A 14,511-nucleotide genomic window follows, 5' to 3' on the forward strand; every position below is an offset into this window, starting at 1 on the left:
CCTCCAGTATTTGTTTAACATTACAACAGAAAGGGATTTTAGAGTGCACAAACATGCAAAAAAGCATGAACTAATAATGAATGTAGCTTTAAGCCACAAATGTATACAATTCTTAAGCAACATAATGAGTGCAGTTACTGGCAAAATATTATTTATGCATGATGCCCTTCAATGTTAAATCACATTTCTTCTACTCCATTATTTTCCTTGCCATGAAGTAATGACTTAGGAATAAAAACTAGAAACACCTTTCTGTCATGTAAAAACATGTCATCTTACCATAGACAGAGTTGCATTTGAAATATATGATTTACAGAGAGAGCTCAACAGAAATAGGAGCTAATTCTAAGGTTAACCTTACCAACATATACTGTAAACCGTATACATTTAGATGTTACATTATAACGGGCATATGAGAAGATGGATAAGGATGCAATTCATGGATGCACACACATGCGCACACACACTCTATTAGGGGAATATATATATACTGTATAGTACAGACCAAAAGTTTGGACACAGGCACATCTAATTCAAAGTGCTTGCTTTATTCTCATTACTATTTACATTGTAGATTCTCACTGAAGGCATCAAAACTAAGAATGAACACGTGGAGTTATGTACTTAACAAAAAAAAAAAGGTGAAATAACTGAAAACATGTTTTATATTCTAGCTTCTTCAAAACAGTCACCCTTTTCTCTGATTACTGCTTGGCACACTCTTGGCATTCTCATCGAGAGAATGCCAAGAGTGTGCAAAAAAATCATCCGAGGAAAGAGGGACTATTTTGAAGAAACTAGAATATAAAACGTGTTTTAAATTAGTTCACCTTTTTTTAAGTACAAAACTCTACGTGTTCTTTCATAGTTTTGATGCCTTCAGTGATTATCGACAATGTAAATACTAAATAGTCATGAAAATGAAGAAAAGACTAATAAATATTGGCCTGTACTGTGTGTGTGTGTGTGTGTCGCATCTGCGGATATATTTAACTTCAACACTGGAGCGCAGTTGTAATAACCTCGGGGAATAAAGTGGTAATTATTCGTCGTCCATTCCGTTACACAGCCATTGAAAATTTCAACATCCTCATTGTCTACAAACATATTTCTTAACAATATGCCACTGTCCACTGGTTACACTGATTCGAAGTCCTCCCGCGCTGTCGTCAATCGCGTCATTTATTTTATAATTCTCGGACATGCTACGAGGCCCACGTCACACCTTTGTGTATATTCTGATGCAATTCATGGGATAAGAGACCAAGAATTGGTCAAAACAAAACAAAATGACATACACGCTCTTTCGGATTTAAAAGGAGAAGAGCGCTGCAGCGCTCCCAGCTTTATCGGTAGAAACATGTTTGCGCGCTCCTGGCCTTATGAACTCATTACCTCTTAATACAGAGCAGAGGTGGCATCTATATAAGTGAAAGTTCAAGATGGAGTTTAAAATATTGTGTGTGGAAAAATATATTTCTTAAATGCATACATTTACAATTAGAAAAATGCATTGTTATTAAAGGCATCCACTTTAATAAAGGTTTAGGATAAATACTTTAAACACACATATGTTACTGAATAATAACTATTGCAATCCAATAATTCTTTTTTTTTTTTATGGTTTAAGTGCTTTGCGATGCAGTTCAACCTGATAATTAAGCCACTGTATTTCCTCAAAAAGTGGGATCCTCTCTAATAGACACCTTGTTCTAGTTAATTTTCCTAGGACAGTAAAGAAATACCAGACAGTGCCACGAGTTATCTGTGGTTTCATTCGCCAGGATGTCTTTACCACATGAGTGTAAAGTTGATGTTCATGTGGAGTTTTTAATTATCTTTTTTTTGTGGAAAAATATTTGTTAAAAAGCCCAATATAAACATACATAGACAAAACGAATGGTCTTCCCATTAATAACATCTTACCTCTAATAATAACAATAAAAATATTATAAAGTGTGAATACCTTAAACCATGTGTGAACATATAATGTGACCGGGAAGTTTAAGATGTGGAAGCTTGACCTTCAATCCCGTGTGACGTCAGTACGTCTGACAGGCGTTCCAGGTAGGAAGAATCCGGGTAACCGTTCCTGAGGGTCGAAAAATGTGTGATATGTTATCTTCATTTGTGCAGCGCACACTCAGCAGCAGCAGAAGCAGCCACACTCACCCCGACCGGCCGCCCTGCAGACTGGTTTTGTGCGGGATGGCGTCCCAGGTAACCCTAAAGCCGTTCTCCTTGCTCATCACAGTGAAAGTGAGGCCCAGCCGGAAAGCGTCCTCTAGTCTGGGCAACAGCTTCCGGCTCTTGTTGCAATCGGGGAGGAAAGCCTCGAAGATGCCACCTTGAAAGGGTTTTCCAGGAGAGGGGTGATGGTCCTGGCAATTCAAGAGAAAATGATTTATTCCTACCAGTATTTTTGTAGTTAGTGGGAGCCCTATAAGCATGTTTTTGTCTTCAGCAACCCAATCAGTCTCATCTTGTGTTCAATATCATAGCATGTCGTAAAATGGGACGTAGCCACGTTACTTTTTTTTCTTTTTTTTTCTTACATTTTTCGGTTTCATTCTTTCTATTTCACTTATCGTAGTTGCTACTTGTCTCATTTCATGCAAAGTATTGCCACATTGGTGTATAAACAGCTGTATGCCATACTGCAACAGTGTTAAGAAAGTGTTTTAAAGGTTCCCAAGTGTCGTGATGGTGCTGTGCGTGTTGGACATAACATTTTGGCGACAAAGATGGAGTCTCACTTCGCAGAGCAGTCCTCTTTACTCGCCACAAGTCTCATGGTCTTGCTGGTATATGAATATTTTAGACCAGCAGCGATTGGAGGCTAACCACTATTCTCATCCAAAACAAGTTAATTCATTGTACATATCATTGGACCCACCCAAGCACAAAGTATGACCACTGTCACCTTGGCCACACATTTCGCTCGTCACTAGTCGAAGGTCTTCTGTAAACTGGCCGATTGGAAGACGAGATGCCAAAAAGACGTGACTAGCAGTAAGTCGACTTCAAGCTTTAAATGTTCATGTGGAGAAGTACTAAAGATTTGGTTCAATGCCCATTGCGCACCAATCAGTCATAATCAAACTCATGTTAAGCACACGCCTCTGATTAACCCCAAATAAAGCAGAGTCGTTCTAGCAGGATTTTCATTACATGTTTTGCTTCCTTGCAGCAGCGTGAAGTTTTGTGCTAATATTGACTGGTATTTGGAATTGTTCTGAAATCCCTTCAACTTGACTAAGACCCCATTTCAGATGCTGCTGCCATGATCATGCTTCACCGTAGGTATGAAGCTCTTATGGTGATGAGCAGTGTTGTGTTTATGTCAAACATAACTTTTGGTATTATGACCTAAAAGTTAACTTTTGGTTCAATCGGACCAGAACATATTTCCCCACATGCGCTTCGGAGATATCAAGTTCTTCCCAAATTTAGCCAGGCTTGGATGTTTTTCTTTGGAAGATAAGGCTTATGTCATCCTACCCTAGCCCAAGGCCCAGACATGAAGACGGGAGATTGTTTCACATGTACACAGGAGCAGCTAGAATTTCTTATAAGTACTGGCTATTTGCCAGTACTTGCAAGATATTCCAGAAGCTCCTTCAATAGTGTGTGAACATTTTACTGTATACCCATTGAATGGACAACCATTCATACTTAAATTGACACTATCACCAAGTGGCAAATGAATCATGGTGTCAGGCGAAAACCATCATTTTACAAACAGCATCCTACCTTTTGTATACCATTCGGAATGATGTAAGTGACCTTGATGATGGCATGCTTGTTGTGACCAGGCAGGCTGAAGTTGAGTTTGCAGTGTTTCATCGTGCCCCGGATGCCTGCTGGTGCCGGGTGTTGCGGTGGTCCACTATGGCACACCCTGCAATGGACATGAACAACGTCCAGACACTTGGTGCACATAACCACCCCGCACTCAGTCCTGTTCATGGAGGTGCTGGCCTCCCCGCATACGCAGATGTCACCTGGGTGAGGTTGCTTCTGGTAAGACTGTGTGGCTTTGTCATTTTGGGTTGTTGCTGAGCAGATGCCGTTCACATTTGCGGTGCTTTCCTTATTTCCGTGGACCAACGTTGTACGCCTATCCACAATGCTTGCCTTTTCCAATTTCTCCTTGAAGACAGGGTCTTTCCTGATTGCCACTTGACTGCTAGCTCCATTGACAAGCTCAGTCTTCGGATGATCCTTAGGGTTCAAGATCCTTTCTTGAGTTGCTGAATCTGTCTGGCTCTCCGATGACATTTGAGGACCGCCCTCTTTTACTTGCTTCTCCATTGAAGGGCTGGTGGAGGCTTTCTGCTTGTCCGTTTGGGTAGCGTCTCCAGAAAAGACCTCCTGCAGTGAGGCGGCCACCTGACAGCACAAGTGTTTCGCACCAATGAGATACAAACTATTCCTCATCACTCGGATAGTCATCTTTGTAAAGCGTCGCCGAACTTCTGCACAGCAGTCCTGCAAGATTTCATCTTCCATGTCACTGACACCGAGTTCGGACAGGTAAAGCTCATTTATGCAGATATCTGCGCTGACGGTGTCAACCAGTTCTTGTAAAGCAAGCTGGCATGCAGTGACAGCGGAGTGCTCTGAGCCACTGATGCTGATGACGGACTGAATACTGCCCTGTGATTCTCGCTCATGAAGCTGCAGGTCGCATGTCAGGGCTTCCACTTGGGTGCTGTATACCTCTTTAATATGTAGCCATATAATGGTGGACACTAGAACATCTGCATGGTAGGTTTCATGTTGGTCCCTCTGTTTTTGGTCACTCAGGCTAGAGGTCCTGTCGCTGGGCGGAGATGCATAGGAATTTTCAGGCTTTTGAAGTCTCTGCTGAGTTGTTCCCAGAGTTGTAGTTCTCTTCGCCGTGGAACCTGTTTGGACTTTTCCAGGCAGAGGGAGTTGAGTCGCACTCCTGAAGGTTCTTCCACTCGTGGCAAGAATGTCCGATGTGGTTTTACTCCTCTTTAATGGATGCGAATCTCCAGATGCTTCTGACCTCAACTCATGAGTGGAATACCTATTTGGATTTGAGCTTCCATGTAAAGACAAGTCTCCTGGAGGAGTCCGTAGTGGTGGGTCAGAGTCTTTAAAGTGAGCAGCCAGATGATACAATTTGCCACCTTCTGATCTTCTCTCCTTCTCTGATTGCCGTAAGAGAACCTTCTGAACATCCAAACTTCTTGAGACTGACTGAGACACGGCAGGGGTGTCGCGCTTCCCATCAGTGATTTGGCGAGAAGATGGAATTCCAAGAAGACTGGCGATGTTTTCTTTTTCTCTCTCCACCACTTGACGTTCCTGGAGAAGAAATTGCTTGGCCTCGGACACATCACAACAATCGCCGATGAGTAAGACACAGCTGTCATTTTCACTGAGAAGAAGCTCAGGAAATCTGACATGTAGAGTCTCAATCGCTTGCTGCAGGTCCCCCCTGGGGTCCAGTTCACTTTTGCGTAGCTCAGCCTGACAGATCTTTTTCTCGCTCTCCTGGCAAAGTTCACTTATCGCCGTCCTCGTGCGCTCTATGCGCTCTCGCTCCTTGCCGCCCTCGCCAGTTATAATTTGCAAAAAGAGAGTAGTTATCCCCTGATTGGTCACGTCCACTATTTCAACGCCGTGTTGACTCTGCAGGCGCTGGTACTCGTGGCCATAGCGCTTCTGCAGATACTGGAACACGTCTGCATCCACCATCAGTGAGAGGTCGTCTTCTGGGGAGGGAAAACCACCAGTAATATCTCTTTCGTCCACTCTCTCACTGGGAGTCTTGATTGGAAACTCTGAACGACTATCGGAAGGGCGACCTGAGCCTGAGAGCTCCAGTGACTGCGGCTCTTCAGGATGGGGTCCAAGCAGCTCGGCCAAGACTGACTGCACTTCGGTGTAGGCACCATGCAGATGGCACAACTTCTTTGTCGAGTTGCAGCTCATCTCAACATCAGGGTGACCCCCAAGCAGACGAGTCAACATGCTTCTACCCTCGGGAATCTGTCTGTAGTCCACAGTCGCTGTCAGACTAATGATGACCTTAGAGATATGAGGAAAAAACATACATTTAGGCCTTCCTGAAATACTTGTTTTGCAGTCACCTGTTCGTAACTGTCCTTTTCCCCCCATTTAATCCCTGAAGCTACTTTCACTTAGCAACATGAAATATGGTGGGCATGTCAATCATGACTAGGCTCAGAAAGATGTCTCAAGAAGTCATGCTCGTAAAGACACAAGAAGGTATCCAATTTGGCTTGAAAAAGCCTTTTATGGGCATTTTGACTATTTTTAGGGATTCCTCAAAGACAAACTGCGACCAAGAGATTTTGTCCAGTTCCTCTTAAATGTGAATGAGATGTAATGAATGACAGGGCTTTTCACATACCTTGTTAGGATCCAGGCTTTGGCGATGCTCAGTGACAGAGAGCATGTATTCCTTCCCGCCCACTCTGAGTGTGTGTTGGCCATGTTGAATAACTTTCTGGGCAACTGGGAGAAAATCGAGGTGAGTCGAATATGAGGTGGATTATTTCTAGACAAGCAATTAAAAAGTACATTTTCCATTATAGATCCCTATTAAATTATTTCACCACCGGGTTTATTGTAGCTTTATGACGTTTTTTTCTTAAATTCTCATACAGCAATAGTACTTCACCTAAATTATTTCGGTAATTAAAATTTTTAATCTTACTCTCATTAACGAACACGTTTTTAATCAAATTTTATGACTTAATTCTTATAGGATTCCAACTGTATTTACTGCAACTTTATTTTCAGCAAGTTTTTTTTTGTCATAATGTTGATTTAAGATTTTTTTTCATTGCAATTATGTCTTTTTTCTTTTTTTTATGTGATAAAAACATAACTATGTGGTAAAATTGTGACATCATTCTTGTAATCCTGTAAGATTATTAATTGACATTTAACTTTATAATGGTAGCATTTAATTTCAGTGTGGCCCTTACACTCTTTTGCAGGAGAAAGTGTTGACATGATTTCCCCTCAGTATTAACTCCGCCAAACACAAATTTATGAGATACTGTATACTTCTTTGTTTTCATGGTCCACATGCACTTGGGCCAAGCGGTCCAGTGACCACAGATCCGGCAGATGAACATATTAAGGACTGTGCGTCTTGGAAGAGGTCTACACCGAACATAACACTGACCTCCACTGTCTTCAAACTGGACCAGGGCACAGTTGGGCTTTGCCCCATTAACGGTAATAGACTGTATTTCCCCTCCACCATTTCTGGATCGCAGGAAGTAGACGGATAATTTATCGATCAGCCGCTCTTCTTCAATGTCTGCAGGCAGTCCGCTCACTTGCACAGTCCTGCTCACCTCTGCCATCTGCTGAGAGATAACATAAGCAATATCACAATATTAAAATCACATTTATTTTCAATTTATTTTGTTCCCTGACAAAATATGGCTCAATGTAACAATTCCAGGCTCCGGCCTTCCTGGGTGGAGTTTGCATGTTCTCCCCATGCCTGTGTGTTTTTTTCCCCAGGTATTTTGATTTCCTACCACATTCAATGGCATCCATGGCAGGTTAATTGAACACTGATTGTCCCTAGGTGTGATTGTGAGTGTGAATGGTTGTTAATCTATGTGTGCCCTGTGATTGGCTAGCAACCACTTCAGGGTGTACTCTGCCTACTGCCCGAAGACAGCTGGGATAGGCTCCAGCATGCCCGCGACACTTGTGAGGACAGGCAGTTTTGATAATGGATTGATGGATAACAGTAATAAAAGAAATCACTACATAGTAGTACAACCAAAATAATAATTATAAAATACTATAATTAGTATCTTAAGACTGGACACGACACTGATTGTGACTTTTCAAACAACTTTTGTATTGTACATTAGTGTACAGACATTTGGCAGGCTGTCACGCAATACACATACTTCACAGTAGTTAATCACAAACATTACTACACTTTTCTCGTATTATTTGCTCCATTTGTGCAAAACCCGTGCTTGTTTACAGGCTGTCAAATGCAGGAAGTGAGACAAAACATGTCTAATCCTCCTCAAAAACGGCATTTTTAAGACTGTAACCAAATGGCTAATATAAAAAAATATACTTTTTACCTTCAAATTGTTTATCTGTCACCTTATACGGGGTTCGCCGTGGTTTACATTTATCCTTTTATAGAGCGCAAGTCGTCAACAATTCAAGAGCCAAGAGGGTTAAAGTGAAACTAAGATTTGGCCTCTCCGTGTCAGGGGGCGATCGAGTGCACTCGTTTAATTGCCCCCAGGGAAGAAAATAACTAAATATATGTCGTATCCGTGGCTTCATATTTTTTTAAACTTTGTGTTACGCCTGTCAGCCTTATTTACCGGCAAAAGCAAAACAGTACGTACAGCAGAAGATACTTTACAGCGAAATGAAATACCGAAAGGAAGCCAAAACCATAGAAGAAGAAATCTAGCCAACCAGATGCTAGGTTACTTCACCCGACGCGCATGCGCACTGATCCGGTTAATTCATGTGCTTGTGCTGCACGTCTTGTCTGCTGGAGGTCACAGACGCCTGAGTAAAACCCAGGTGAGATCTGACATGTTTAAGTTTGGCACAATGATCATAGTCCTGCGAACTGAGATTGTTTAAATGTGTTGTGTGTACTTAATATTATATCTGCGCGTTAAGTAGGCAAACCTATATGGGAGCCCATTAGCAAGAGATAAGCGTTCTGTTCATGCGCATGCTACTGCTGTTTACTAATTGGTTCACTTTAGGTCATTTTTTTTCTTTCGAGTGTAACGTGATGCGTATTTTTGTCGTTTTACACGTTAATATTCTCGTTTTTCCCCACTAGCTGTCTCACCAGCTAGCTAATGAGTAAAAAGCTAGCCAAGTTGACGCCGTCAACCTTTCCCGGCCAAAGTCAACAGTCCGTGGCCTCGAAATGACTAAACCTGTCTTATTTTCTTTTGCAGTGAAAGTTGATTTTTTTTTTAAAACAATGGCCAAGTTTTTTGAGTCGATTGGTAAGCTGGGACTGGCGCTGGCCGTAGGCGGAAGTGTTGTGAACTCAGCTCTTTTCAATGGTGAGTAACTCTGGGTGATTTTTAAAGAAAATAGTGTAATCGATTTCAGCATCGAAATGATATCCTTCCTCACATGATATCCACAACCGGTTTTAAGTGTTGTTTTACTTATTGATTGTTGTACAAGTGTTAAAAGAAGTTGCGTAGTTAAACTACAAGTAAAGTAAAGCTACTCATCATTTGATAACTGTCCGACATGACTGATAACAGTTGACTTATATGCTTTAAGCTACGTTTGCATCTGCTTGCTAAAAATAAGAAAAAAGAAAACAAAAAGTGTGAGCAACCAGTCCCTATGGCTGGATGTCGCCTGCATAGTTGAAGTGGCAAGATTAGTTGTTTTTTTCTTTTTTTGCAGAGCTAGGATGTGCATTATGGCAGTGTAAATAGGTCAAAACAAAAAAACCTAAATCGGTTATTTTCAGATCAAATTCAAGCCTCTTTCAAATGTGGAAAGAAACCTGATAAGTGTCGGACATTGTGTCATCAATGTCTACTTGACACACAGATTGGCGATGCATCTACATGGCGGCTGCTCAAAGAATTAAAGGGACAGTGTGTAGAAATGTTGTCATCTAGTGGTGAACTAATGGAACTCAACAAAAATCCAAAGCACGCGCATGTTGAAATATGCGCACTACGGTACCTCGGTGAGACCACACTTCACAAGCCTACCACCAATTACTATGTTCGCAAAGTTTGTCAGGTGAGGCGTGACCTATGCAATATAATTAGGGATTACTAGACTTATGAAAAAAATTACTGTATGTTGGTGTTAGAAACAATGTTTGCGTATTAATTTAATCTTGGGTTTTTAAAATGAATGAATATTGAAAAATCTAACATTTTTACACACTATCCTTTTTAAATTATGAATGTTAAAAACACATGTGAATATAAAATAAGAAAATGATTGCTAACGCAGGCAGTGAATCAGTGTGTTGGTTATCTTCCATTTGATTGAATCAGGTCAAGCCAACTAAATGATGAAACGTATAACATTTCATATTTGATTCATTTAGTTTTGGCTCAATCTGATCACACAATGAGAAATCGGGCTGATCACTTAAATTTCAGCACCGTCTGTATTGGTTTCAAAAGATTTATTTTATTTTTGTTCGTTCATTTTGTTTTTAAGTTCACAAAGCAATCCTGAGGTCAAAGATCTACCACTTGTAACCACAATAACTCGGCAGTATTTTAAGAGTAACAGAGCTGTCTTCAGAAAGAAGTTTGTGTGCCTGCAGCCAACCACAGTACCCTCGGCGCCTACCAAGAGTGTGTATTCGGATGGAAGTTTTTGTTCTCCTCCGGTGTTCATATGAAAGAGGGGCAGAGAGTGAGATGTAGAAACATTGAGACGACAGAGCAGACGGAGCCAACTGAAAGTTGCTATTAGCCAAGTCTGCAAAGCCCGATATAATATACAGCACAATGTGGCCAAACAGCTCACTGAACGGCACTGTCAAAGATTTGAAAATACAGCAGGTCAGCAAATGTGTCTTAACTTCAATTAAAAGTCTAATGAAAATAGATATAGGTGTTCAGTCAGATTTGTAAATCTAGTGTATGTTATAATAAGTTTCATTTTTGTCTCTATGGGTTTTCCTCTGCGCCATACCTGTACCAGCATCCAAAACCCGCTGTAAGCCTAAACAGTCTGCGATGAGTCTCACTAGATGTGCTGACATAATCAAAATGATACATTTCTCTGACTTTTGAGCCCAAAAAAAAAACTTCCGCTTGTTAACTCCCTCTCTTCTTCTTCTTCTTCTTCTTCTTGTGACAGTTGATGCAGGGCACCAGGCGGTGATATTTGACAGGTTCCGTGGCGTGCAGGAATCAGTCGTCGGTGAGGGCACTCACTTCTTTATCCCGTGGGTGCAGAGGCCCATCATTTTTGATTGTCGCTCCCGTCCGCGAAACGTACCTGTCATCACAGGAAGCAAAGGTATGTTGCTAGCCTACCCTTAAAGAAACAATACATCGATGTGCTGAAGGTTTCTCCTTCCCCTGTAGGCTAATTTGTGATTCTTCTTTGCCACAGATCTGCAGAATGTCAACATCACATTACGAATCCTCTTTCGGCCGGTGACCAACCAGCTCCCGCGCATCTTCACCAGCATTGGCGAAGACTACGACGAAAGAGTGCTGCCGTCCATCACCATAGAGGTGCTGAAGGCTGTAGTGGTGCGTAATTTTAATTGGATTTATTGGGGCTAGTTTGGATAAATTATTTAGCCAAAACTGACAAGTGATGGTTTGTTCTTTTAAGGCTCGTTTTGATGCCGGCGAGCTCATCACGCAGAGGGAGCTCGTCTCTCGCCAGGTCAGCGAAGATCTGACAGAAAGAGCGTCCACGTTCGGTCTCATCTTGGATGACGTTTCGTTGGTATGAAGACATTTGCACTTTACTGCACCCATCTTAATTAAGCAACCAGGGGTTAAAAAGGTAGGGGTGTTTATGCTGCCGATTACACTACCGATCATCCATGAGGGAGATCTGTCAATACCAATTCCGATACTGAAGGATTAGCTAGACATTTTTCAATTTTAGAGCTGCTCAACTAACAATTTTAACAATTGACTGATGAATCAGATTTAAAAAAACATTCCAGCCATATTTTCCTCGTATAAAAACTCTTTTATTCCAAAACAGGACATTATTTTATATTCACAGTGCAGAAACATTATGATTCAGTTACTGGTTTGGTCTGTAAGTCTTGCACACTGAGCAATGCGGCAGAACTCCCATCTCAATACTCACACAGTGTGCCACAGGATTTCTCGAGTGGCTGAGCTTTAGCCATTGGTTTTGCAGCGATTCAAAATATTTATCGCAGTCGTGGCATTTGGCGACGTCACCAATTAGAGCCAATGAAAATGCATTGGAGCTTTTACACAGGAAAAAAAAATATTTTTCCATATTATAAGTGAGCAAGACACAGCTCTGTCAAGAAATAGAAATACATACAGTACACATTTTGTTTTACAACAATACTTAACCATATTCATAATTTCATATGTACCAGCGGAAAAAATAGTGCAGCTTGTGGTAAAAATATATGTGAGTGGCGTATGCACCGCACCAGTTACATTCAAATGAATTGGAGTGAGCCCACCTTTCAGTATATCTCCTTTTTTTTGTTTTTTATTCTCCCCCATGTCCACTTTCTGTAGCATTGCACAATGTTCGGTGGCCTTACCATGCAGGGCTTTGTCACTTCATCACCGCAAGCACGGCACCACTTGGCAAAACAAAAAGCAAAACATAACTAATTATAAGTAGCAAAAGATGAATAATAAAATGATTTATAATAAAAGATAACATCATTGGGTTGGGTTAATATCACATTTATTGAAGAAATTTGTGTCAAGAGACACCACACTATACCCTGTGGAATACACAATAAAATGAACTTTAAAAACTAAATACGTAAATAAAATGAGAGAAAAATAAAAAGCCCCAGTCAAAATATCTGGTTAGAAGCTATTTTCAATCTAAGTGCAAACAATTCAATTCAATACAGCACAAGGTGTGATGTCTGGGTCGCACAGACATAATGACGTACTTCATGAAGACAGCCGACGAAGAAGAAAGCCTTGAAGGTTGAATGGACACTGTAGCATCGTATGCTAACTGCAGAGATGTTAATAAAATTAATAAATCAATACCAATACTGTACAAGTCTAATTGCTGAGAATGCGACACATATCATCAAACTCAATGTCCGCTACAGACGGCAACCCCCGCCCAATTTAAAAGTATTTGTGGCGATGAAGGTTTTTATCTGCCGTGATCGGAACATAACGAAGTTAGATGCTATGCTAACCACATACATTTCAACTGTTGTATACAAGCAATGCATGGTGGTTTTGAGGACACATTTTAAACTCTGAAGTAAGTGAAAGACAAAAACTTGCTCCTATCTCTCAACCATTAATTATTCAGGCAATTAATTACAGACTGCAGCTGCTGTAAATAGAAAGTGTAAGGGTATGTAAAGTTGCCCAATTGGCTAGTTAGTAAGTTGTCCCAAGAAGTTTACAGTGGTGGCTCTTTCAAGCAACTGTTCACTTCAGGTGGCCAGACACAGTCACGTGTTGGCCACAGGACACCATTAATGTCGACAACTGGTAAGGATGGATGTTTAATTGATTTGCATTTTTGCAGACACACTTGACGTTTGGCAAGGAGTTCACAGAGGCTGTGGAGATGAAGCAGGTAGCCCAGCAGGAGGCTGAGAGGGCCAGATTCGTCGTCGAGAAGGTGCTTCCTCTCACCATTTGGTGCTCCATGTGATAAAGTTGCATGGATTATAGCGTCCCTCAAATATTATCCCTTTTTTTAGGCGGAACAATTGAAGCAGGCCGCCATTATCTCAGCTGAGGGCGACTCCCAGGCCGCCCTGCTCATCGCAAATTCCCTCATGGATGCCGGCGACGGCCTGGTGGAGCTGCGCAAACTGGAGGCAGCCGAGGATGTCGCCTTACAGCTGTCTCGTGCCCGTAATGTCACATACCTGCCATCGGGGCAGGGCACGTTGCTTCAGCTACCCCAGTGATGACATCCGTATCTGTGTAAACTATATTCAGACGACCGTGTGAGCGAATTGTTAAGGACTTGCCTATGCGCGCCACTCATGTCTTTAACGTATGGATGTGAAGAACATGTAACGCATCGTATTCCTCATGAACAATAAAATAAAATAAAAAATGCCTTTCTACTGCCCTGTAGTCGTGTGACTCATGTCCCTCCAAAATTCCATTGTATGTAATTATAATTTGGGCCACAAGAGGGGGTTGTTGCACTGTACATTACAGTAAGTTTCATTTCAAATTAGTTTCAGATATTCTTGGGTGATTTCATGTGGAAAGAAAGTTTGTATTTTTATAGATTTCAGTAATGCCTTCATTTTAGTGACACTTGACACAGTTGATTCAGCTTGCGTAAAACAGTCAAAGTTAACATTTTACTTATGCATATTAAGAAGAACGTTATTGTGTAGAAAGAACAGCAGTGTAATAATGAAAGGAGAACACTGTTTAAATCTCGTTTTTGCTCCTATTCTATATCTCTTATTTTTATGGTCTGACTGAATAATCAGCCGATATTAGCGCTCTTAAACTGCAAAAATAAACTGGATTAGATTTTTTATTTATTTTTTTACAGATATTTACTAATGTTTTTATAATCTGCCGATTAATCAATTTTACGCTGCCAAATTCGGACTTTAGTTTTTTAATTCACTTTTTTTGTATCAAATACATTTTATTCCTACTTACTTATACATAACACTGAATAGACGGGCTAAAAATCCCATGTTTCTGATATAATACTGTATCAATAGTTAAGAAGGAGGCTAGTTCAATCAAAATCCAAACAGCTATTAATTTTGGAGCTATATACGCAGAATATCTT

The 14,511-nt window shown here is 41.0% G+C and overlaps 2 protein-coding genes across 4 annotated transcripts; one reads left to right on the top strand and one right to left on the bottom strand.

The window, feature by feature from the left end:
• Positions 1 to 830: 830 nt before the first annotated feature.
• LOC144042670 (uncharacterized) lies at positions 831 to 8,400 on the bottom strand. 3 transcript variants are annotated; one of them, XM_077555547.1, is made up of 7 exons: positions 8,127 to 8,400; positions 7,193 to 7,379; positions 6,410 to 6,513; positions 5,841 to 6,063; positions 3,754 to 5,747; positions 2,173 to 2,381; positions 831 to 2,092 (listed from the first exon to the last, which is right to left on the bottom strand). In XM_077555547.1, the coding sequence occupies exons 2-7, from the start codon at positions 7,374 to 7,376 to the stop codon at positions 2,005 to 2,007; spliced, it is 2,802 nt and encodes a 933-aa protein (XP_077411673.1). In that variant the 5' UTR covers positions 7,377 to 7,379; positions 8,127 to 8,400; the 3' UTR covers positions 831 to 2,004. The 3 variants fall into 3 exon arrangements, with proteins under 3 accessions (XP_077411673.1, XP_077411672.1, XP_077411671.1); XM_077555546.1 differs by having other exon boundaries at positions 3,754 to 6,063; positions 7,193 to 7,376; XM_077555545.1 differs by having other exon boundaries at positions 3,754 to 6,063.
• A 62-nt stretch (positions 8,401 to 8,462) lies between these two features.
• On the top strand, positions 8,463 to 13,819 carry phb (prohibitin). The gene is made up of 7 exons (XM_077559597.1): positions 8,463 to 8,586; positions 8,979 to 9,089; positions 10,879 to 11,040; positions 11,137 to 11,279; positions 11,365 to 11,481; positions 13,264 to 13,359; positions 13,442 to 13,819. The coding sequence occupies exons 2-7, from the start codon at positions 9,005 to 9,007 to the stop codon at positions 13,652 to 13,654; spliced, it is 816 nt and encodes a 271-aa protein (XP_077415723.1). The 5' UTR covers positions 8,463 to 8,586; positions 8,979 to 9,004; the 3' UTR covers positions 13,655 to 13,819.
• Positions 13,820 to 14,511: the final 692 nt, after the last annotated feature.

This window comes from Vanacampus margaritifer, chromosome 2, assembly GCF_051991255.1.
Source record: "Vanacampus margaritifer isolate UIUO_Vmar chromosome 2, RoL_Vmar_1.0, whole genome shotgun sequence".
NCBI classification, from domain to species: Eukaryota; Metazoa; Chordata; class Actinopteri; order Syngnathiformes; family Syngnathidae; genus Vanacampus; species Vanacampus margaritifer.

What these genes read in the sequence shown, in the direction of transcription:
- LOC144042670 (XM_077555546.1), bottom strand. Translation starts at nt 7,376, where the DNA reads ATGGCAGAGGTGAGCAGGACTGTGCAAGTGAGCGGACTGCCTGCAGAC. An exon ending in CCAGTTTGAAGACAGTGGAG is followed by an intron (nt 6,514 to 7,192) that starts GTCAGTGTTATG and finishes ATTTTCTCCCAG; the next exon opens with TTGCCCAGAAAGTTATTCAA. An exon ending in AAAGCCTGGATCCTAACAAG is followed by an intron (nt 6,064 to 6,409) that starts GTATGTGAAAAG and finishes CATATCTCTAAG; the next exon opens with GTCATCATTAGTCTGACAGC.
- phb (XM_077559597.1), top strand. Translation starts at nt 9,005, where the DNA reads ATGGCCAAGTTTTTTGAGTCGATTGGTAAGCTGGGACTGGCGCTGGCC. An exon ending in TGTCATCACAGGAAGCAAAG is followed by an intron (nt 11,041 to 11,136) that starts GTATGTTGCTAG and finishes TCTTTGCCACAG; the next exon opens with ATCTGCAGAATGTCAACATC. An exon ending in AGGTGCTGAAGGCTGTAGTG is followed by an intron (nt 11,280 to 11,364) that starts GTGCGTAATTTT and finishes TGTTCTTTTAAG; the next exon opens with GCTCGTTTTGATGCCGGCGA.